Source organism: Dreissena polymorpha, chromosome 3 (assembly GCF_020536995.1).
Source record: "Dreissena polymorpha isolate Duluth1 chromosome 3, UMN_Dpol_1.0, whole genome shotgun sequence".
Lineage (NCBI taxonomy): Eukaryota > Metazoa > Mollusca > Bivalvia > Myida > Dreissenidae > Dreissena > Dreissena polymorpha.
The window spans coordinates 28595049-28621671 of record NC_068357.1 but is presented as its reverse complement, the minus strand read 5'-3'; the positions used below and the strand labels follow the sequence as shown (position 1 = coordinate 28621671).

The 26623-nt window shown below is 34.3% G+C and overlaps 1 protein-coding gene across 1 annotated transcript in view; it reads left to right on the top strand.

Moving 5' to 3' along the window:
- Positions 1-26623, top strand: part of LOC127873450 (glycogen phosphorylase, muscle form-like) — a 54956-nt gene that overhangs the window by 8903 nt on the left and 19430 nt on the right. Inside the window, exons 2-7 of the mRNA XM_052417325.1 lie at positions 5396-5497; positions 6948-7130; positions 17904-18035; positions 21436-21547; positions 23136-23218; positions 26065-26208. Of these exons, the coding sequence (XP_052273285.1) occupies positions 5396-5497; positions 6948-7130; positions 17904-18035; positions 21436-21547; positions 23136-23218; positions 26065-26208 (756 nt within the window). The remainder of the gene's footprint in view (positions 1-5395; positions 5498-6947; positions 7131-17903; positions 18036-21435; positions 21548-23135; positions 23219-26064; positions 26209-26623) is intronic.

Genomic DNA, 26623 nt, shown 5'->3' with positions numbered 1-26623 from the left:
TAGACAGGTTTTTAACCAGGTTTTCCGAAGGAAAAAACTGGTTATTAGATTGGCGAATGCGGGCGGGCTGGCGGGCGGGCGGAACAAGCTTGTCCAGGCCATAACTATGTCGTTCATTGTCAGATTTTAAAATCATTTGGCACATTTGTTCACCATCATTGGACGGTGTGTCGCGCGAAATAATTACGTCAATATCTCCAAGGTCAAGGTCACACTTTGAGTTCAAAGGTCAAAAATGGCCATAAATGAGCTTGTCCTGGCCATAACTATGTCATTCATTGTGAGATTTTAAAATCATTTGGCACATTTGTTCACCATCATGGGAGGGTGTGTCGCACGAAAGAATCACGTCAATATCTCCAATGTCAAGGTCGCCACGACTAAAAATAGATTATAAAAAAAAAAAAACTTACAAAGGGGGTTAATTTTGTTTGTTCATTTCAAAAGTTCAGTTTGCCTTTTCTCCCTTTATCAGATTTTTTTTCACAATGAAAACCTGGTTTTGTGACAATTTTGTCCCTTGTTTTTCCTTCTTTGAGAACCGTCGAATATTGGCCCTTTCCTCTAGACGATGTTTCCCCTCTTACAACAAAGATTTTCCCCAAAACAATGATATCTATTTTTATTTGTTTGAAACCTTTAATTATCAAGTTCACTTGATCCAGTGTAGAAAATAGAAAAATATTGCATAATTAATTTATCTGTTGTCTTGAATTTGTTTTAAAAACAGTAAAATATGTCAAATTGATTATTTAAGACTTCGCTTATTTCCCCCAAATCCAGCGTTTCGTGCGATTTTTTTCCCCTCAAAAAAGGCCAGGCCCTTTCGCCAAAATCAGATAAAAAGCCCTGGTTTTGGAAACCTTTAATTGGGAATTTTTAGGTCCCATTTGGGAAAAATATATACTTTTTTCCATTGGAAATAGGGCCAATTACCGGACCCGATTTTGAAGGGAAAAAAAAGAATGCCTGTGAATTCTTGTCACAGTGGTTGCGTAGCTGTGTTTCAAATAACACTCATTGACTTGATATGACTGTTTTAATATTATTATATCTGTTGCATATAGAGAGGAATTTTTGCTTTGGTGCATATTAAAGTTTTAAATTATTTTTAGCTCGACTATATATATATATATATATATATATATATATATATATATATATATATATATATATATATATATATATATATATATATATATGTATAGTGACGCTATCCTACTCACCCTGGCGTCGGCGTTCCCTTTGGACAATGTTAAAGTTTGCGTACCACCTCAAATATTTTCAATGTCCCTTGACATATTGCTTTTATATTTTGCATACTTCTTTACCAACATGACCCCAACCTATAAACAAGAGCAGACAACTGTATCAAGCATTTTGTAAAAATTAATGCCCTTTTTCCACTTAGAATATGCATATTATTGATAAGTCCATGTTAAAGTTTGCGTACCACCTCATATATTTTCTATGTCCCTTGACATATTGCTTTCATATTTTGCATATTTCTTTACCAACATGTCCCCCAATCTATAAACAAGAGCAGACAACTGTAACAAGCATTTTGTTAGAATTATGGCCCTTTTTCCACTTAGAATATGCATATTATTGATAAATCTATGTTAAAGTTTGCGTACCACCTCAAATATTGTCTATGTACCTTGTCATACTGCTTTTATATTTTGCATACTTCTTTACCAACATGAGCCCAATCTATAAACAAGAGCAGACAACTGTATCAAGCATTTTGTAAGAAATATGTTCCCTTTTTATACTTATAAAATTGAGAATTATGTTAAGTTTTGTGTTTGCTAAGGTTCACTTTATTCGTAAAGTATCAAAGCTATTGCTTTCATACTTGCAACACTTACTAACTATCATAAGGGGACTCTGCAGGCAAATTTATGTAACTCTGACTGGCATTTTGACAGAATTATGGCCCCTTTTTACTTAGATAATTTAACATTTGGTTAAGTTTTGTGTTTAGATCCACTTAACTTCTAAAATATCAAGGCTATTGCTTTCAAACCTCAAATACTTTCTTACTATCATGAGAGTTGTGTATCAGGCAAGTTGAATTTGACCTAGACCTTTGAATGACCTTGAATCTCAAGGTCAAATTAATAAATTTTAATTAAATTGCCATAACTTCTTTATTTATGATCAGATTTGATTCATACTTTGACAAAACAACACTTACCTGACAAACCACAATGGACTCCACCCAAACCATCCCCCACGCCCCACCCCAGAACCCCCCCCCCCCCCTTAAAAAAATTTTTTTTTTCCTTTTTTATTTTTGAAAGATCATCTTACAAATGACCACACACCCACATTATACCCCCTCTCCACCCCCCCCCCCCCCCCAATTTATTTTTTTGCTTTGAAACATGGTTAAAAAAAATAAAATATTTATTAATTTTATTTCTTAAGGACCGTCCAACCATCCCACCCAAGCTATTGCTATCAAACTTGAAATAAAATCTTATTACTTTGTTTTATGTCTTTACAAGTGTTCAATACATTGTGAACAATATACCTGAACTCAGAATTGTCTATGAAGTACAACTTCTTTAAAACATAAGCGATCAATATGTTTCAATTATGGTCCTCTTCCACTTAGAATATGACTATATTACCTTGACCTAATTGAATATGAACAATTTCCCCATGATGGCTTACGTTATACTGTCAAGCACTCAAATAGTCGAGCGCGCTGTCCTCTGACAGCTCTTGTTCCAACATACAGTAATAGTCAGACAGAATATTGTCAAATATTTGTGCTACAAATGATAGAATTTGAATAAACATAAAGTCAAATACAATACATGACTTATATTTCCTGTAATTAAAACATGCAAGCAATAATAAACCACTAATAAATAATCATTAGAAAGAAAGTATTGCATGTTGTATGAAAAAACAATTATTTTCCTACCTACCCACTTTTATTTAGCGTGGGTTGTGGGAGCGGAAACAAACAATATGTAAGTTCTAGCCTCACAGATAAACATGGATATTAACATCATCCCATAAAAAAAGATTCCAAATTTGTCTCTAAGATAATTTACTATAAGACTGACATGTTACCAACTGTGGAAAATCACTTGCCAGAATTTTAAGCTGGCTTCAATTTAAATCAACTATTGCTTAACCAGTTACAAAGCTACCGGTAATTGAAAGCTGTAACCAATCTTTGAGGTTTGTAATTCTGTCAGCAATACAACATTCTGATGTAAATGAAGTAACTGTTGGAGAAAGTCCAATATAAGCAGCATGTTCAGGCCACAATTAAAATATTGTTGGTTTGCCCTTTACCGACCCTAAATTTTACAGGTGGGTAGGTAGGTAGGAAAATTATTTTATTTTATTTGAGAAATTATATTTTTAATACACTAATAGTCTATGAATATTTAAAACACTGTTATTAAAGCACTGTTGCAGTGTACGAAGCCCTATGTAGCTTAACATTATCTTGTTTGCTGTTTCTTGCATATATTAATATCAAATGCATGCTTGTGTGTTATTACATCAAATATTTGTTCATTACATGTATATGATGTTAATTGCTCAAATGCATTTGTAATTATTTAACAGCCAGACAGCTTTTATTTTTAACTTAAACCTTTTCCTTAAATTGGGCTTAATTAGCATGCAACAAGCATTGAAGGAGTGTAGAAAGACAGCCTAAAGCCTTTAATGGAAAAATTCAGACATGGCGAAAGACCGTCACATTTTACAGGCCAGACTTGCCTACCAGGAGAAACAATTCACAGGCCAATTGCATTTTTTACAGGCCTCAATTTTAAGTGTTTGGCATAGTGCATAGTCTCGGCATGGCAAAGTAAATTCATAAAAGGGCAAACTGAACATAAGCATTATTTCTTCTTGAATGCTCTGAGCTTTTATGAGTACATATGTACAGCTCAGAGGGTCAATAGCTGGGAGTTGCATTATTGCAACTAACATAAGCATGAAAACTTGATTTGGGGAAATAAATTAAGGGTGTTAGTTTCAGTTTGTGGATATATTAACGCTTTAAACATATATACTTGAGTGTTGTCGATGTATTTAGCTAAGAGACATTAATATATTAAATAAGTTTACCTTTACATATCCATTTCACTAACATGCCATTACAGTAAACTGTTTAGTGTGGCAAACATAATAAAGCAGAATATGCACATAAATCTGATTAAACACAGATCCACTTGCATATAAATCAAATCATGTTCATCTTTTATTTTGCATTTTCGAACGATAATCCTGTAACTGTTAGATGTATTTTCTTTGTGAGTTGACTGCATTCCAATTTTCAAACTCTTGTTCTGTGACATTCAATTCATACATTTCCAAAAAAAAAGAGAGTTTTATTTGTATCTAAAACGTATGCTCCATCATAGAATGACACGCTCTTTTCATTAATCCATACTAATTATATGATGTCCGTCGTAAATTCGAAAGTCATTAATATTTTGTCCTCGCTGAGCATTGTTATTTCTTTTAATTGTCCGCCATCTTGGATCACGTTAACAACATGTGTACAACGAACGTAAACTCGTATATGTCCGACTAGTTTTCGCGAACCAATAGTTAAGTATGATGTCGTTCGGCCATTTTTACGGAACACCGCCGATCGCGATGCTGGTGCATTACTGTCTATTCTGGGGCATATGAAATTCCAACCATCGAAGCGACCTAGATCGGTCAGGGGCGATAATAATGGACAGGGATATAAATACGCGCACAAATAAATATTGCAGTCGGCTCTTTTATGATCGGCGAAAAAAACGAAAATAAAAAAAAAATACGTTTTTAGAAATCGCAATAAAAAAATTTGGGTCGGGGGGTACAAAGTGGGTCGGTCGGTAAAGGGCAAACAAACTCAATTTTAATTTAGGCCTCACAGGTGTGAGCAGCCACAATGCACTCTGTAGTTGGCAGTGAATGTCAGCCATGTATGAGTACAAGTGGCTTTCATAGATTTCAATAGAATATTTACATATTGCTGAACATAATATTTGCATTCTGAAATATCAAATGCAGCGCTTTTGTTCTTTTGCACACAGAAAATAATCTTTCAGTTAATATTAAATTACAATCTTTACCTTAAATTTCAAATTTAATAATGATGAAAATTGATAAAATTTATTTATGTTCCGGAATTGGTTCTTTTTTACTTAACCCTTTACCACTCAGATACGCATGTTGACGCATTTCATGTCCCAATAAATTTATGACCTTTCTTTCGAGATTCAAGTTTTTAAGGCTTTATTTCCGACCCCGCAGAGTTGACTGTTCTGGTTTTAGGCTAGTTGCATATAGCCATTTACGTCATGCTCCTGAGCTGGTAAGGAATAAGTGTATTGCACAATACATGTGTTGTATGTTTCAGCGTGTGTACTACCTCTCCCTGGAGTTCTACATGGGTCGCACCCTGTCCAACACGATGGTCAACCTCGGCATCCAGAGCTCATGTGACGAGGCCATGTACCAGGTACGGAAAACTGGGCTTAATGCATGTGTCATCCCAGAATAGCATGCGCAGTCTACACAGGCTAATCAGGGACGACGCTTTCTTATTTGCCAGAACGTGGCTCATATAAATGGGCTGTTCTCTGTGAAAAAGGGGTTTAATGCATGTGCGTTAAGTGTCGTCCCAGATTAGCCTATGCAGTCTGCAAAGGCTAATCAGGGACTACATTTTCTGCTTTTATGATATTTTTCGTTTCAAGAAAGTCTTTTCTTAGCAAAAATCTTAGGCAGAAAGTGTCATCTCTGATTAGCCTGGGCGAACTGCACAGGCTTATCTGGTACGACACTTTAAGCGAATATATCAAACCCCCTTTTCACAGAGCGCGGCCCATATACATGTATATTGTGTTTTTGTTCTCAGCTTGGCCTGGACATTGGCATCCAGAGCTTTACATCTCACCCTGATGGGAGCCCAGTGCAAAAAAGGCTCTTACGTTATATGCGACCAGCGCAGCTCCTGACCAGCCTTGGCATTTGCGCAGTCTGGTCAGGAGCTACTCTGTCGGCTATTGAGACTTAAGAGAACCTTGTATAGTGGACTTGTTAGATCTTTGCAGGCAGGTCTGTAGCTATGTTGGCCACATATGGCATAAGACCTATTTTTGCTTAATGCAGCTCTTGGGTTATTCAATGTTGAGCTGTGTATTTTAATGATAACCGGTAAATACTAATGTGTCTGAAAAAGACCAAAAAATTGAAGAAATAGTTATTAGAAGATCTCTCAAATTAGGCTGATGTTTGTGCTGAAATAAAAGAAGCTGGGGGAAAAGATTATATATTATGTGATATTTTATCAATATTTCTGAATAAGTGTGTTGACTCAGAGGATCACTAAGTCGTTCCTTGTGGAGAAGAAAAATGTAATCAAAATATAGAGTGGTAAATAATGGTTGATAACAGTGATAACATTATAATATATGATCTGTTCTTGACATTCAATGTGGTAAATAATGGTTGATAACAGTCAATGTGGTTTGTGATATGGGCCTCACCCTGGGAAAACAGGGTTCAGTACATGTGAGTAATGTCCCATATTAGCCTGTGCAGTCTTCACAGGCTAATCAGGCACGTCTATTTCTCCCTTGACTAGATTTTTATAAGAAGAGACCTCCTTTAAACGAAAAATACCAATAAAGCAAAAAGAGTTGTCCCTGATTAGCCTATGTGGACTGCACGTGTAAATATGTTATGCATTTTTCTCAGCTTGGTCTTGACTGTATTGAGGTGTCATTTACTGGTAAATAATGGTTCTTATAAGTTATAACATTTAATAAATATATGTTATTTGCTTGTAATTAAATATGAACGCACAGGCCAACCGGAGACAACACTATGCTCATGCATTAAGCCCCATTTTCTAAAGCGAGTCTCATATTTGTTGTGATATTTGTATGCTGTGCCTTGTTTCTCAGCTGGGCCTGGACATTGAAGAGTTGGAGGAGATTGAGGACGACGCCGGCCTTGGAAACGGGGGTCTGGGTCGCCTGGCAGCCTGCTTCCTCGACTCCATGGCAACCCTTGGCCTCGCCGCATATGGGTACGGCATACGCTACGACTATGGCATCTTTGCTCAGAAGATTGAGAACGGTTGGCAGGTATGGCAGTTTGTTTATGTGTGCCTGAGCTGGTAAGGAATAAGTGTATTGCACAATACATGTGTTGTATGTTTCAGCCTCGGCATCCAGAGCTCATGTTTTCTGTGAAAACTGTGTTAAGTGCATGTGCGTAAAGAGTTGTCGCAGTTTAGCCTGTGCAGTCTGCACAGGATAATCAGGGACGATGCTTTCTCTCTAAATGTGTTTTTTAGGAGAGACTTTCCTGAAACGAAAAATTCCATAAAAGCGGAATTTGTAGTCTCTGATAAGCCTGTGCTTACTGCACAGGCTGTCCTGGGATGACATTTTACGCGCATGCATTAAGCCAGGTTTTCCCACATTTTGGCTCAGTTGTTGAGTAGGATCACAAAGATAACTAGATGGTGGGATGTTTGGGTGTGTGTATGTGTGTATTGTAAACTTCATCAAGTCATGCAATGCTTGCAAAACTTAGTATTGGCACTAACTTATCCAAATAGTGGATAAAAACATTATATACGGCAAAGGAACTAGACCTATAATTTTATGATGACAACCTTCATAGGGTGCAGAATCAATGGGGTTTTCAGGGGTTTACATATGGGCTGGACAGAATGTAATCACACCGTTAAGAACTTTATTTTTGCAAATTTCTCAATTTATTGAAATACATTTGCAAAAATCTATAGTGCATTAAAGACAGTTTTTCTTGGAGTTTGTGCAGATATCTTAATGTATAAGAATAAATCCTTGAATACGTCTGAAATCGGTGACAAAATTTTACGTTGCGTGAAGGATAACCGGCCATTAACCATGTACAACGTATTCAGTAAAAATAATGTTTATGTCCCCCACTATAGTAGTGGGGGACATATTGTTTTTGCCCTGTCTGTCTGTCTGTTGGTCTGTTTGCGCCAACTTTAACATTTTGCAATAACTTTTGCTATATTGAAGATAGCAACTTCATATTTGGCATGCATGTGTATCTCATGAAGCTGCACATTTTGAGTGGTGAAAGGTCAAGGTCAAGGTCATCCTTCAAGGTCAGAGGTCAAATATATGTGGCATAAATCGCTCATTTTATGAATACTTTTGCAATATTGAAGAAAGCAACTTGATATTTGGCATGCATGTGTATCTTATGGAGCTGCACATTTTGAGTGGTGAAAGGTCAAGGTCAAGGTCATCCTTCAAGGTCAGAGGTCAAATATATGTGGCCCAGATCGCTTATTTTATAAATACTTTTGCAATATTGAAGATAGCAACTTCATATTTGGCATGCATGTGTATTTCATGAAGCTGCACATTTGAGTGGTGAATGGTCAAGGTCAAGGTCATCCTTCAAGGTCAGAGGTCAAATATATGTGGCCCAAATCGCTTATTTTAAGAATACTTTTGCAATATTGAAGATAGCAACTTGATATTTGGCATGCGTGTGTATCTCATGGAGCTGCACATTTTGAGTGGTGAAAGGTCAAGGTCATCCTTCACAAGGTCAAGGTCATCCTTCACAAGGTCAAGGTCATATATAGGGGGACATTGTGTTTCACAAACACATCTTGTTTTGAACAAGAACACATGCTTTTTTAATAAAGTAATTCTGATGTATTTCACATTACCATAAGCAGCATGAAAATCTGCCTTTTATGCACTAGTTGCAGGGTTCTTAATAACTTTTGAGCCAACAGGCCAAAATGTGAAACCAACAGGCCTTCTAGGGGGGTTCTGGGGCATGCGCCCCCTGAAAAGTTTAAAATTGAGCACTTGATTTCCTGCATTTGAGGCCATTTTATGGCTATTTTAATGGTCAACCAGGCACTTAAATTTGAGCATTTTTTGTGCATTTTATGAATTTTAGCTTTTTTAACTAACAAAAGATAAATGAAAAAGCTCTTGGATTGGGAATGGGGCCGAAATTTGGCCCTACAGGAATGGGCGGAAAGGCCTGATCGTCCGTCTACCATGCACATTTTGCGTGACACTTCTAGTTTGAAACGTAACTGAATTAAAACAAACTTTCACAACAAAAACTTTGCATTAACACAAAAAACGTGATGAAAAGAACGTCAAAATATTTTTGACCGATTCCAATTTGCGCCTTTTCATTGTTGTTGTTGTTGTAATTCTGATACGCTGTTGAATGTAGCTATCGACTCTTAGTGCTAACGAGATTTATGACATTTGCAATGTTAGACTGAACCGCGTGTCTAATGATACAAAGGTCATTATTATGTCTGGAAAATTCAAAGAAGTAAAAAAACGCGCGTTAAGGGAGATAATCAAGCATCTTCTTTGCTTAATAGCAAAAAAGGAGCAAAATTACCGAAAAGACACGCAAATTTCGAAAAGTGAATTGCTGATTTTCCAAATCTGAGCGATTTTCAACCGGCCAAAATCTGATTTTAAAGGCCGGAAGCCGGCTCTTATTGAGAACCCTGAGTTGAATTCTTACGAAAACTTGTTAAGAAAAGTTATTTGAAATAAAGCACCGCTTACCGTCGTGTTAAATCTCTTTAAGTTAAAAAGTGGAACCCCAATAAGTCACGTGATCCTGCACCTTGTACATATTAAATACATTATTTCAATGTTTCATGTAAACATCTTTATTATGCAGACATGATTGTAGTGTTCCATCTATATGTTATGTGTCTCCCTTTTAACTTCTTAAATAATTTTGTAATGAAAAAATTCTAAAGCTGCATTAATGAACACACATTTTATTGTTTACAGATCAAGTATAATATGTACACAGAAATGAACAGCAATTAAAAGTATTTAAAAAATAAATTATATTGATCATTTAAATAAGCAAATCAAGCTTTATAGCAACCATGCTTGAACCTTTGATCTTTAGGTTTTTTTCTCGCCTGTTTAAAATATCTTCCATCAAGTATGAGATTCATTCTCGTGTAAAATCAGGTGGATGTGAAATTCATAACACAAAGAAATAATTTTCATGGTAAGAAATGTAAATCACATTGATTTGTTCAAGAAGTATCTTAGAAGAAGAGTACGTCCTTTTGTGATATAGATCAATATTAAATCACTTTATTGGCAGCTGAATCATACAGACAAGAATTTGTTTGTGAAATTGTTCTCTAAACCTGAAGTCCATAACTGCATGAAGGTTGTAGTACAATACATTGCAATACAATTCAATTCAATACAATACACCATAATATAATATAATAGAGAATGGAATAGAGAAAAGAATGGAATGAAATTTACTAGAATATAATGTTGCAGTGACATCCTGCATTTTGTGGGTGTTAAGTAAGGTTTTGATATTGTCTTCTCAACATATTTTGAGACCTTAATCGGGTCATTGTAAATTACACCCTAAGTATACTATGTTCTTGTATTAAATCATTGTCAAGTGGTAACAAGGAAGCCATTAAATGTGTTTGTCCACTTCTCATTTAATGGCATTGTGACAGTTTTCCCCTGGCTAAATGGCTGTGGTATTTAGAGGTCAGTCCCTCTGTGACCATCTCATTCATTCAAAGGTCAGGCTGGATAATAGTTGAGAGCTAATTATTGCAAACTGTCATTTTTTCCGAAGGCACACTTGCAAATACAATTTCCGATGTGCATTTAAAAAACAACATTTGTTACATTTTTGTTTAAATTGTCACTTGTACAAAGTTGAAACTTTTCTATGATTCCCCATTTGGAAAGAAACTTTCCTCATCTGCTTTTGTTTTAGGGTAAAGAGTAGTTCTTATACCAGTATTTAAGATTTGCTCTGGGAAAACGTGGCTTGATGCATATGCGTTAAGTGTTGTCCTAGATTAGCCTTGCAATCTGCACAGGCTAATCACAGACAGCACTTTCAGCCTTAACTTGATTTTCACTTACAATAGACCTGCTTTGAACAAACAATATCATACATGCGGAAAGTGTTGTCCCTGATAAGCCTGTGCAAACTGCACAGGCTAGTCTTGAAAAAACTTTACGCACATGCATTAAGCCCCGTTTTATTAGAGCCAGGCTCATTTTGTTTTTATTTCTTTCAAACACAGGAAGAATTGTGGTATCTGTTTATAAACACACTTAAAATTCCTGTACCAAAACTGGTTAATCAACTGCATCAATTTGTAAATGTATTCACAAATTCTGAATAGCATTTTCACCGAATACCAGAGTACAAGCGGATCATTTTTGTAGATATGAAAGTCGGTCAGGTATGTCAAGCAGTATGCCAAAGTAATATTACCCTATTGATACAGATCTGGTTTAGGATTGTGTATCTTCTTCTTTAATCTTACATGTTTTAAATTATCCGTTTGTAAATTTCTTTAGCAACCTGATAATGTTCAAAGGATATTGAATTTTGCATAATTTTACATTATAACTAAGACATGAATATTTTATATAAATGGTATAAATGTGACTTTGTATTATATGATCACATATTACAATTTTGTAATATAAATATATAGGCACTAGCAGATTGGAGGGGTGTACATAAATTGTTTGGCCATACATATTTGCACATGTCAAAAAAGGAATCCTATGCTGACAATCAGTTTGGATTGTATGTGTGTTATCTCCCAGAAAGGCGGAGGGATATAAAATTTGAGTTGTCCCTCAGTCCGTCCGTCTGTGACAAACTTTTCAGGGCTATATCTCAAAAACTATATAAGATATCAACCTGAAAATAGGTGAATAGTTATCAATGAGGCAAAGTGCCATGCATAAGAACCATAAACCTACATTTTTTCAAAGAAGAGTTATTGCCCTTTGTTATGTGGTGTATCTTTAGGGCCTTATCTTAGAGACAAACCAAGATTTCAACATGAAACTTCATGGGTGTACTGATAGCAATGAGGAGAAGTGCCTTGCTTAAAAACTATAACCCTACATTTTATTAAGTAAGAGTTATTGCTCTTTGTTATTTTTGTATGATTTTACTTTTCAGGGCTATATCTTAGATACAATACAAGTTTTCATCATGAAACTCCATGGGTGTCTAGAAGTCAATAGGAAAAAGTGCCATGTGCAAGAACCATAACCATACATTGGTTTAAAATACGAGTTTTTGCCCTTGGTTGTTTTCATATGATGAATCTTTTCACGGCTTTATCACAGATACAATACCAGATTTGAACACGAAACTTCAAGGGTGTATAAATATCCATTAGGAAAATTGCAATGCATAAAAACAATTAGGTACCCTGCACTTATTTTTTTATTTTTTAGATTTTACTGTATATCAAAGGATTTGCATAAATCAATAAACAACATTTATTTGGCGGGGATATCAATTCAATTAATTTGCTTATTAATCTACGAAGAGCACTCAGTTAAAAGAGTATAATAAAATGGTGGGCTACATTAGCAGGGGCAACTGTGTCATAATATATGACACAGTGTAGCATTCTGCAAGCTCAACAAGTATTTCCGCAGTACATTAGCTGTCAGTGTTAATAGATAGATGTGTACCAAGGCTTGACAGCATTACTTTATCACCACTATGGGTAACCTCTGTGGTTCTGTATAATATTTTGTTGATATAAGCCTTGCTCTAGGGAAATGGGGTTTAATGCATGTGCATAAAGTTTTGTCACAGATTAGCCTGTGCAGTAGGCACAGGCTAATTAGGGGTGACAATTTCTGCCTTTACAGGAATTTCTCTAAGAAGAAACCAAAAATACCATAAAAGCAGGAAGAGTCATACTATAAGCACATTTATTAAACCCTGTGTACCTACAGCATGGGCTTATATAATTTTGTATCTAATGTACTAGACCCGTTTCATACATGCCGTTTTGGAGAAAATTGCCGCATTTTTAAAATATTGTTTGGCCGTTTGACATTGTGGCTGAACACCTTTAAAAAACTAAAAAACTATTTTTAAAAGATTTGTCTTTCTCAAGTATTTTAAAGTAGGTTAAACCTTCACACCTTCTTAAGTCATAGGAACAAATGCAAGATTTTAATATTACACTTTTTTCTTTTAAAGTTTGAAATGCTACAGTTAAAATGTTGTTTGCAAATCTTCCAGATTGCAGTCTGTTCAAGGCAAGATGAATAGCTAGCATGAATCAATGATTTGTTAAAACATAAGCAATTGATGACAAATAAGTGCAGAATTAATAGTTAGGGTTTTATAAACTTTTTTCTGTAAGTTTTAATAGATTATTCTGAAAATTCTATGTTTTGTGATTTTTTGGTCAACAAGGGGTTACAGTCTTTCAAAAAAATGTTACTGGAATTTAAACCCAAAACTTGTACTATGATAATACTGGATGAAATGCACAAATTCTCCAAAATATTTTCTTCACAGCCGCCTAAGATTTAAATTTACTTTGAACTAAATGCAATTATTTTTAACATCTTTAGACATTTATATAAACATTTTATGACTTAACAACAAATAAAGGCAAATAAATTTACATATCAGTTACTTCCTTACTAACGTGCCCATTTTAGGCAGGCACCCTAGCAACCCTGATTTGTTTATATTGTCCTATCAATCTGTTATGTCATCATTTGTACCTAATAAATGTAAAATAAGTAAATGAAATGATAGTGTTAAACTAAAAGACTGATTTAAACAGATTTATTTTCAAAATTATTGGCATTTTATATAACATGTCCAATAATTGCCTATATTTTTTCAAACTTTGTACACTGCAACGCCGATATATCGCGGACCGTTATATCGCGCTGTCCAATATATCGCGCTTTGGCTATGGCTCCCAAAAATCCGACAAGCATGATCACTAAATGTCATGTTTTAATCTGAGAATTCGCTAACTTAAGCAAAAAAAACGGTTCTAGCAAGTATTAACACCCTATATGTCGCGGCTTACTATGGCACGCAGTGAAGCGTGAAAAACAGTCGATTAGTGACAGTGTTGTGTACACACGGCTGGGATTGTTTTTAACACTTAACAAATAACCAAATATTGTCATTTCAAAGGTAATAATGGCAGTTTACTGGTATATAAATCGTTTAATTTCGGTACTGGTCATGAATTTCTTTGTTCTAATAAAAAGCGCGCGAAAATTGGCGTGGGTGTATTTGTTTGTAAATAAAAGTTTTGTAGCAGGTACAACATTGAGATAATTTAATTTCCATTAAAAGTTTCGTTGTAAATTTCAACTAAAGTACCGCGGTATCTCGCGAATTATGTGGCATTGACATTTCCTCTTAATAAAATATAATTCAAACACGCTGTATTGTTACCGTTACGCTGTTTCAGTTCCTTCATTAGGACTATTTATAAGTGTAAATTCGAATCTATGCACAATTATATTTTAGACGTTTTTTAAGGCAAGAATTTTTGTTTTGAACTGTTTCGCCAGCGATCGTACAAGAAAATGAAAAATATAATTTACATTTTGGTTTTTATGATAAATACAGATACGTATGTAGTTATGAAAAATGTTTATTGTAGAATTGGTTTGCAATTATTACTATAAAAATATGTAGCATCGCCGTATATAAAATGAAAACATTGGGGAAATTTGACAAATTAGCCGCAATACAATTTAGTTAGACATTTCTCGAATTATATCGCACGCCGGATATATCGCGCTCGCGATCTTTGGATCCCAACAACCGCGATATATCGGCGTTGCAGTGTATAAAATTGACATTTTTAAACAAACACACAATTTCTGAATAAAAGTAATGAATTCAAGTTTTATCAGATATATGTCATAATTTCCATTATAAGTGGGTGATCAAGCTATAGGAATTGATGAAACTATCGACAGAAGGAAAAACTGAAATATGAATCGGGGGTTTATTTGTTGTTGGCCTGTCTGTCTGTTATTCTGTCTCCAAACGTTAACCTGAAGGTTAAAGTTTTGCAATAACTATTTTTTATGTTCTTGGTAGGGTGGCATATAGCAGTTGAACTGTCAGTCAGTCCGTTCGTCTGTGACTGTCTGTCCGTAGTCCGAAAACTTTAACATTGGCCTTAACTTTTTCGATATTGAAGATAGCAAGTTGATATTTGGCATGCATGTGTATCTCATGGAGTTGCACATTTTGAGTGGTGAAAGGTCAAGGTCATTCTTCAAGGTCAAAGGTAAAAAAAACAAATCCAAGGGAAGTAACAAGCTTTAAAGGGAGATAATTTATATTTATCATTTGGCAGGTACAGAGCATTTTTACAAGGGAAGTAATATCTTTATTATATTCCTTTAAAAAATATTACCCCATGTAAAAATTATCTGTACCTTCCAAATGATAATTTTTTTTTAAATAAATCAAAGCGGTGCATTAGGGGGCATGGTGTTTCTGACAAACACATCTCTTGTTTAAATAGTTTTCATGCAGCATGGCATTTAAAGGTCTGAAAGTTTAATGTTTCGACTTTCATCATTACATTATTTCGGCCTGTTAAATCCAATCAGAAAAGAGCTTTTAAATGTTATTAAGACCATTGTAAAGCAAGATAATTAAGTGCAACTTTTTGTTTACTGCCGAATTGTGACATCACGAGTTTCCTCTTTTGTTGATTCTAAAGCTTTTCAGAAATAGCATGACTTTTCTGAAAAGCTTTATTAGCAAACTAAACATTCATAATACATTTTTTATTACAAACCCAATATTCAACATGCTTGTGGATGAGCTTAAGTTTCTGGCTGTCAAGAAACTACTCTTAAATATTTCACAGAAATTTTGCTGGGCTGATAATCTAAAAAAAATTCTTACATGTGATGTTTTGTTTTAAACTGGAGAAGAAGTTGCCAGGGGTTTTGCAGGTTTATTACAACATGGTGAACATGCTTATACAATTTATGAAAGTGCTTGTTTTAGAAGTTTCATTTATGGTGTGTATTATAACGTTCCTTTAAGAAAGAAAAATGACTAAACATATTTAAAAAACTTAAAGGACCAGTGCCTTGTTTTACTATCTTCTTACAAAATCATTGAATTAAGGAGTTCAAACATATTTTTAGAATTTTATTAATTACAGATTGTAAAATTTCTGTAATATATTTTATAATGTGTTAACGAATCAATAAATCATATGAAATAATATTATCCCTATAATACTTATAAGTCTAGTAAAATAGTGGAAAACTTATAATGAATTTACATTGTGCGTATTTATATTAAGTAGCTTATTTTTGTTTCATTTTCAATTTAGAAAAATCTGTGCGACTTGCTAAAGACTAAAAAGTAACCTGCAAGGGATTATTGCAACTTTCTCAGTCTAATTATACTTAATCCAACCCATTTAGCTCACTTTTTTGACATAGCTGTCCAACCAAGGTTTTGACCTTTGTTGACTTTTGTAATAGTCCAATCTTGCGAAATTTTCCTGCCATTAGACCCAATATAAAAATGGGAATACCAAAACTGCATGGACTAGAAATTTTTCCATTAAAAAATTTTGAAGAGATAATTTATTTGGACACATATTTTGTGTTGTATAGCCATACATGCCAGAATTTTTGAGGTCCAAGGAGGGACATTCCATAAAAAATTGTCGGGACATTTGACCAAAAAGCAGGACACCTAAAACGATCTATCATTCCACCTATACTGTAGTCAGTATAGTACTAACAAAAACTCTTGATACTTTTATTCAAGACATAAAACATCTAATTTGAGGCATGAAATCTTAAACATAACAATAACAGTTTTTTTAAATAAGACAATAGCAAACAACGAAGATAATATTCATCATTTTAGAGTACAAAATCTGGAACATTACGACAACAATACTCATTATATTACGTTCAATGGCAAACATTAACGCAGGGGAGGTTATCCAGTACACTGAAAGTACGGGTTACAGTAAACTATCTAACGAACAGTTACATCAGCTTGACACGGAATTATCCCGCTATTTTGGAACTAAACATTGAATGTAAAAGACTCATTTATGACGTAGAGTTAATTTTACAAAACAATTGTTTTGTAAACCGTTTCAAACAAAGACAAAAACAAACACATTTTCAACATTTATTTCATTATAATACAACTATCGATAGCAATAAAGCGACCCCTATCTTGAAGACCACCATGGTGTGAATGCCTGATAAAATTAATAATTAGCCAATAAATCGCTGATAAGATGTCATAAACAACAATGGTACACACGAGAAGTAGAATCGGATTGTTAATTAGGGGCAATAAAGGGTTTATCGGTGGTAAGTGTTAGCGAAACAGAGCTTGAATAGCGAATTTTATTCGGAACCTATAGACCTAACATCGTTTTTTACGAATGTCGGGACAAATCGTCTCATATCGGGTTGCCGGGACAAAGGGCCCAAAAGCGGGACTGTCCCGCCGAGATCGGGACGTCTGGCATGTATGTGTATAGCATCAACAAAATTCTCATTTTGCATGGGCTAATTCAAACATTATTGAAATGCTAAATTAAGTTTTTGCAACAATTTAAACTGAGTGTTTAGTGTAAAACTACTTTATCTTCAGCAAAAATGCTAATTGGGTACAACAGTTTCACTCAACTCAACACTCTAAATCAATACAGTTTTTGCAAACTTTTTTATATTTGGCACATTGTCACCACAAGAGTGTTTACATTTAAATGTCCTCATATTTAACATTTACTACCATTTTGCATTATGCACATGTTGAATTTTTTATCATATAAGTGTTGTTGTTCCCTATCCTGATATGATTTAAAAAACGTTAGGGACAACCCAATACACACTTACCTTAGCCCCATTTACCTAGGGCGAGGATTATAGACGTAAACAATATTGTGTTTTATTGTATGCGTTAAGTTGGGTTTTCCCAGAGTGCGGCACGTATTTATTGTTAGTATTTTGACACCTATTCTGGGGTTGTGTTCGCAGATTGAGGAGCCAGATGAGTGGCTCAGATACGGTAACCCGTGGGAGAAAGCAAGACCTGAGTACGTACTGCCAGTCAACTTCTTCGGACGCGTAGAGGAAAAGGACGGCAAGAAAAAATGGGTGGACACACAGGTAGGCAGGGGTATGGCATTAATAAAAATCAAACCAGTCAGGGTCTGGAAACAAATACGATAAAATCATTAAAAAAATGTGTGACATTCATTTTGGTTGATTTGGAGGGTTGACCAATCCACAAATTAAACACAAGCAATCAGAAAATGACCATTTAAAAACATTAAATTTCACGGCAACGAAGATAAAAGATTTAACAGTAGTTAAAACTCTCTCCCAGTGATTGTTTGAAGCTTTATTACCATTAATAATAAAAAACAGCACTACATGCTCTTATGCAAATCATATATATTGTGCATATTTATTTTATAGTTGTAAAACTGTTAATGATTTTATATTACCAGTATATTTCATTTATGGGATACTTTTGAAGATGATTTGCATATGATATGACATTTTGGGAAATTTCTCTATGAATGTTAATCATATGTAAAAATAAAATAATGGCCCACGCACTGCACAAATCGGTCTTTTGCCATATTCGGATAGCTAGATCCATACCAGCCTGCCCAATTGCACAACCCTTTCCCTTATAAAGTCTTGCAAGGTTTTGTGGTCTCATTAGCGGACAGTGTTGCTTTAATTAGACTGCGCTTGTTTAACCCATTTATGCCTAGTGGACTCTCCCATCCTTCTAAATTGGATCAATTTATTTCCAAAATTAGGGATGTCTAGTATATTTATTTCTATATTTAGAATATTACTTACTGAAATTCCTTTAAGCCAACAGCGCAGACCCTGATTAGACGCCGCATCATGCGGCGTCTCATCTGGGTCTATGCTGTTTGCAAAGTCCTTTTTTCTAGACGCTAGGCATAAACGGGTTAATGTGTTTTAATAGGTGGATCTATTCTTTGCAAAAGGTAATGTGGTCTAAAGAATTCATTAGCTCAGGATGGAAGAAATTTAATGTGTAAGCAATAATTTAATAGAAAATGTTGCTGGTAAAAATAGTTTGACATTTTGTGGATACAAATACAGGCCAGATGGAATTCTTTGTTATTTTTGGAAGTATTTTTTTGCTCCCAATTTTGTCCTTCATAATTTAATAAGAAATTTCAAATCTCAAATTTTCGCTATTCGGAACACATTAATATGGTCAAATCTGGAGTTTTAATACGTATTTGTCCAGTAAAAATTAAATGTGTTTATCTGCAAGTTTGAAGTCTCTTTTCACTCCTATTTTTGCTTCTGACTCTTGATTTCACAAATTTAAGTGTGAAAAATGATTTGCTTTTACCAGCTAGCACAGAAAGAGTTGTATACAAATTATTGTTTAAGGTTAATGCAAACAATTTGAATTTTATCATAGTAAAATAAATAATGAAATTATGAATATATATATATCAATAATTGATAATTATGATAATAATATTTATCATAAAACATGATGTATTTGTGGAAGATTTAATTGCCTGATAAAAATGTGTTGAAAAATAATTAATACATTTATTATTGTATACACATGGCTTTAATTGTTATGAAGATTGCATAAAAATATTTAATAAGAATGATCATTATTTTGAAGTATTTTCCATGGTTGTTTAAAACTACCGATGAATACATTTGTGGAAATATGTTTATTGTATTGAAATGATTAAAATAATCAAAACTGGCATGTATGTGGTAGTAAGTGATTTTTAAAGTAGTACACTTTGCTAGTTCTTCTTACTGATAACACATTTCACAGGATATCATCATGAAGTGAGCAGGAAAATATATTGTTTGCGGTGGGAGCCTTGTTGATATTTAGCATACACTTCATAACCAGCCACTGGAAACAGTTAAATTAATTCTTCCTTGTTATGTCAAGCGTTTGTTAAGATACATCAATGTAATTCCGATATCTATTTGTCTTAATATGAGACTTGTTCTGGGAAAACTGGACTAAATGCATGTGTGTAAATTGACATCACAGATTAGACTGTGCAGTCTGCACAGTCTAATCAGGGAAGACACTTTCCGCTTTTATTATTTTTTTGTATGAAGAAAGTCTCTTAACGAAAAATCCACTTAAGTTTTAAAGTGTTGTCCTTGATAAGACTTTGTTGATTTCACAGACTAATCTGGGACGACACATTATACACATGAAATAAGCCCTGTTTTCAGAAAGCAATTTAAGGCTCATTTTATATGCACTTCAAAACCAAGCACTGACAAAATTTAACGTATTCTTACTAAGTCAAAGGTATTTCAAGCCTTTTTATTCAATACATCAATGAAATTCAAATCACCATGTGTCTTTATACAATGATTTTTAGCAACTTTTTTTTATTATGAAAATGAAGTTATGCGGAAATAAAATACTAAGGGTGAAATGGCTGGATAATGTGTATAGAGATATTTGTTTTGCTTCATTACATCTTCAAATGGATGTTGATAGATGGAGCTAAGTACAAATAACTTAATGTAAATCTGTAATTGAATATTGGATGTCTATATATGGAGCTGTCAAGTACAAATGACTTAATGCTTTACAGTTAATCAGTTACTACCGTAAATACTCTAAATTAAGTTTTCTGACACTCTAAATTTGGCGATACCCCCATTTTTGCCAAAATAATTACTTTGAGTGACTTAAAATTTTTGGACAAACAGATTTTTGTCCATAATTAATGGCTCTTAATATCCTGATAGTTTATTTTATATTCTATATGCAAACAACCTGCAAGGAATAAGCAGTCTGTTCAGGTTTTATCATGTTGTTTTTTTATGCCCCTGAAGGAGGGCATATAGTGATCGACTGTCCGTCTTTCCGTCACACTTTGCGTTTAGGTTTAGGTTTTCGAAAAATGCTCATAACTTCTATGTCGCTTCAGATAGCAACTTGATATTTGGCATGCATGTGTATCTCATGGAGCTGCACATTTTGAGTGGTGAAAGGTCAAGTTCATCCTTCAAGGTCAAAGGTCAAAAAACCAAATCCAAGGGAAGTTATAAGCTTTAAAGGGAGATAATTATCTGTACCTGCCAACTGATAAAAAAAAAATATAATAAATCAAAGCGGCGCAGTAGGGGGCATTGTGTTATTGACAAACACATCTCTTGTTTATCGGCATCTTAGGGTTTCGAATGAAGGCTTTAAAACTTGAATCTAGTTAGAAAGGCCTTAAATTAAATTTCATTTTATAAGGGAATACAAACGTCTCAATCTGCATATCTGAGTGGTTAAGGGTTAACAACACTTAGCCTTGTTCTGGGAAAACTGGGCTTAATGCATGTTTGTAAAGTGTCCTAAGAATTTAGCCGATGCAGTCCCCACAGGCTAATCAGGATTACATTTTCTGCTTTAATGGAAATTTTGAGTTAAAGGAAGTCTTTTCTAAACAAAGATACAGTTGAAGCAGAATATGTTGTTCCTTATTAATCTGTTTGAGAAAAACATCACTGCATGTTGTAGGTGGTGTTTGCAATGCCGTACGACAGTCCAATCCCTGGATACGGCAACAACACTGTGAACACCATGAGACTGTGGTCGGCCAAGGCTCCAAACAGCTTCAACCTTCGCTTCTGTGAGCATGACTTTGTTATCCTTGAATGAGCAGGGTCATGCGAAAATGGGTCTATTTCATATTTAGCTAGTGTAGCTGCAGACCTCTGTGCACAGTCAGGCCAGGAGCTACCCTGTCACGCAGGGATTTGTAGTCTCATTATCAGACAGAGTAGCTCTGGATCAGACTTCATAAATGTGATGGTCTGGTCCGGAGTTACACTGGCCGCATATGGCAAGAGAATATTTTAGCACAATGCCACTGATGTTGAAATATGAATAAAATTTTCTGGATAACACTGTATTACAAGTTTGATCATACATTCTGACAAACAGTTTGAAGTTAGTAATTTCAGTAATTTTGTGTAGCAAATGTGATGTGTAAAAAAACACCAAAGAAATGCAATTATCCCACCCACCAGTTTTCAGCCTTTGGAAGATTCAAGAGCGGGTATGTTTTTAGTCTGAAATATGCTAGAACCACATCACAGATCAGAGTATGAACTTTGCTGACAGTGATTGAATATTTTTATTCGATAAGAATTAATGAATTTAAAGACATTAATGTGATAAGTGTGGTTTCCCATGTATCCTTCTGATTTTCTTCTCATGTATTCTATCAATGTTTACATCAAAGTAAAGTATTCGTACTTATAAGTTAAGTATTTATAACAGTACCTTAAGTTTTTGTATCAATAATTCAAGTTTATATTTTTCATTTTCCATTCAAATGCATTCAATTCTGTGCCAGGCAAAGCTTCTGTGTATCAGAATTTTTTCTGTGGGACACATTGAGGATATTTGTGGGATTTGATGGAATATTGTTTTTTAATTCATGAGTGATCATAGAAAATATAGATTTTCTATGATCGTGAGTGAATTAAAAAATATATTCCACTTAATCCAACAATTTTCTTTTTATTTTATGCTTTTGTTTCACTGCTTATTTACATTGTTAACGAGTTATACTGGAGAATTTCGCTGGAATAATGATGTCATTTCAGAGTAAAACAGTGAAAATTATCGATAATTTTCACTGTTATTTTTCACTGTTTGAAACAGTGACTTATCAGTTTTAATTAATTGATATTTCTCTATAAACCACCGGCAAGCATAAAATAAATGGTCTTATTAATCCATTATGACTGTAAATCAGAACTATTGTTACCCATTATTTTCTGGTTGTAACATACCTAAAGAAACCCAGCAAGCCTACACACCTGCTGATTATGTTTTTTATTCAGTTTTAACCCTTTCCAACTCAGAGGGAAAGTGAAAACGGCTATGTGCAAACAGCATGAAGCCAGAACAGACTGTGAGTAACTTGCAGTCTGTTCAGGTTTTATGCTGTTTACTGTTCATCATTTAAGGGTTGGGAATGAAGCCTTTAAAACTTTAACCTAGTAAGAAAGGTCTTTAATTCAATTTTACTTTCTAAAGGACTACAAACATGTAAAAATACGTATCTAAGTGGTAAAGGGTTAAAGCCTACCTAACATATGAGCTTAACGTGGTACACTGTTCTCTTACAAACATGTGATAAAAATGTCACCGTTCTTGACATGTAAAGATGCTGTGATTATGTTGTTTGATTGTCTGTTTATTTACAGTCAACAGCGGTGAATACATCAATGCAGTGTGTGACAGAAACCTTGCAGAGAACATTTCTCGTGTCCTGTACCCCAATGATAATGTAGGTGTATTTAATGCTACATTACCTACCAAAGGCAGAGGGATATAGAATTGGGATTGTCCGTATGTTTGTCAGTCAGTCTGCCACACAATTAATTTTTGGCGGGGGATATCAATTTAACTAATTTGCTTGTTTTGTTATGTTTGTTAAATTATAGATTAAGACATTCCTAGATAAAGGTACTAAAAGATTAAGACAAACATAAATTAATACACATACAGTTTAATAAACTTATAGATAAATACACCTGTAGATTAATACACTCATAGATTAATGAACTCATACATTAATGAACTCATAGATTAATACACTTAAAGATTAATACACTCATAGATTAATACACTTAAAGATTAATACACTCATAGATTTATACACTCATAGATTTATAAACTAATAGATTTATACACTCATAGACTAAGGCACTCATAGATTAATACACTTAAAGATTAATACACTCGTAGATTTATACACTCATAGATTTATACACTAATAGATTTGTACACTCATAGACTAAGGCACTCATAGATTAATACACTTAAAGATCAATACACTCATAGATTTATACACTCATAGATTTATAAACTAATAGATTTATACACTCATAGATTATGTCACTCATAGATTAATACACTTAAAGATCAATACACTCATAGATTTATACACTCATAGATTTATACACTCATAGACTAAGGCACTCATAGATTAATACACTTAAAGATCAATACATTCATAGATTTATACACTCATAGATTTATACACTCATAGATTCATACACTCATAGATTTATACACTCATAGATTAATAAACTTCTAGATTAATACACTCATACATTAATACATAAATAGATTATTAGCTCATCTATTTTTTTTTTTTTTTTAAATGAGCTATTGTCATCACCTTGCCGTTGGCGTCTGCGTCGGTGTGCGGTTAAGTTTTGTGTTTAGGTCCACTTTTCTCATAAAATATCAAAGCTATTGCATTCAAACTTGGTACACTTACTTACTATCATGAGGGGAGTGGGCAGGCAAAGTTAGATAACTCTGGCGTGCATTTTGACAGAATTATGTGCCCTTCTTATACTTGAAAATTTGGTTAAGTTTTGTGTTTAGGTCCACTTTATTCCTAGAGTATCAAAGCTATTGCTTTCATACTTGTGACACTTACTTACTATCATAAGAGGACTGTGCAGGCAAAGTTGTGTAACTCTGACTGGGATTTAGACAGAATTATGGCCCCTTTATATTTAGAAAATTGAAAATTTTGTTAAGTTTTGTGTTTTGGTCAACTTTACTCCTAAAGTATCATAGCTATTGCTTTCAGACTTGGAACACTCGTAAACTATCATAAGGGGACTGTACAGGACATGTTGCATAACTTTGGTTGTCATTTTGACAGAATTTGGCCCTTTTTTTACTTAGTAACTTTGAATATATGGTTAAATTTTGTGTTTACATCCTCTTTACTTCTAAGTATCAAGGCTATTGCTTTCAAACTTCAAATACTTTCATACTATCATGAGGGTACTGTACCTGGCAAGTCGTAATTTTCCTTGACCTTTGAATGACCTTGACTCTTAAGATCAAATAATTAAATTTTGCTAAAATTGCCATGACTTCATTATTTATGATAGATTTAGTTGATACTTTGACAAAACAACTCTTACCTGACATACTACAATTCTACAATAGACTCCACCGTCCATCCTCCATGTCCCCCCCCCCCCAGAATTTCTTTTATTTTTGAAACATGGTTAAAAAACTAAAAAAAATTACTTTTATTATTTTATTTTTGAAAAACCGTCTAACTATCCCACCCAAGAATCCCCCCCCCCCTATTTGATTTTTTATTTTTTTATGCATTTTTATTTCTTATTTTTGGAAGATAATGTAATAAATGACCACACCCCCACACTATACACCCCTCTCCACCCCACCCCTCCATCTTTTTTGATTGAAGTATTGAGATAGGTCCCTTCATCTTTAAAAAGAAAAATAGATGAGCGGTCTGCACCCGCAAGGCAGTGCTCTTGTTACACTTATAGATTAAGACACTCAAATATAAAGACACTCAAAGATTAAGGCACCCAAAGATGTATACACTCATAGATTAACACACTCATAAATTAATAAAATACCCTGGTAATAGATTTATACATAAATATATTAAAACACCTATAGATTAAGACACTCACATTTTTAGACACTCAAAGTTTAAGACACACAGATATTAAGACACTCATAGATTAAGACACTTACAGATTTGGAAACTTGTAGATAAAAGTACTAATTGATTAAGACATTCATAGATTAAGACAATCATAGGTTAGGCCCCTTATATGTTAAGACACTCATAGATTAAGACACTCATAGATTAAGACACTCATAGATTAAGACACGCATAGATTAATACATTCATAGATTTAGACATTCATAGGTTAGGCCCCTTATATGTTAAGACACTCATAGATTAAGACACTCATAGATTAAGACACTCATATATTAGGACACTCATAGATTAAGACACTCATTGATGAGGACACTCATAGATTAAGACACTCATAGATTAAGATACTCACAGATAAGGGCACTTGTAGATGAAGGCACTCATTGATTAATACATTCATAGATTAAGACAATCATAGGTTAGGACTCTTACATGTTAAGACACTCATAGATTAAGGCACTGAAAGATTAAGATGAAATTAGATGAAAACACATACAGATTTTAAGTCATTAATAAATTAAGACAACTATAGGTTAGGACACCGATATATTAAGACATTCATAGATTAAGGCACTCATAGATCAAGACCCTCATAGATGAATACACACTGCTGTTCATTTCAGTTCTTTGAGGGTAAGGAGCTCCGTCTGAAGCAGGAGTACTTCCTGGTGGCAGCCACCCTGCAGGACATCATACGCAGGTTCAAGTCGTCACGCTTTGGTTGCCGCGACCCTGTACGCAGCTCGTTTGACGCTTTCCCTGGCAAAGTAAGGCCTAGATACCAGAACTATTTGGGGCACTGTATTTGTATATGACAAAATGGCATTTTGTTGTTTGAATGATATTTATGAGCTTTTGACAGTACAATACTGGTTAAGTACTTCATCAGAAGTTATATTCTCAGTTTGGAAGTAAAATTGAGTAACATGTTTCTTTTCATTGCTTGTAGATTTTGAATTTACCATAATGATGCTGATTCGTTTCATTTTTAGCTCGGCTCTTTTCGGAGAAAACCCGAGGTATTGTCATAGCCAGCTCGCCATGGGCCGTCAGCCGTCCGCCGTGGGCTTCGTGCTAAAACCTTAACATTGGCTTTAAAATCAAAGTGCTTCCACCTACAACTTTGAAACTTCATATGTTGATGCACCTTGATGAGTTCTACACGCCACACCCATTTTTGGG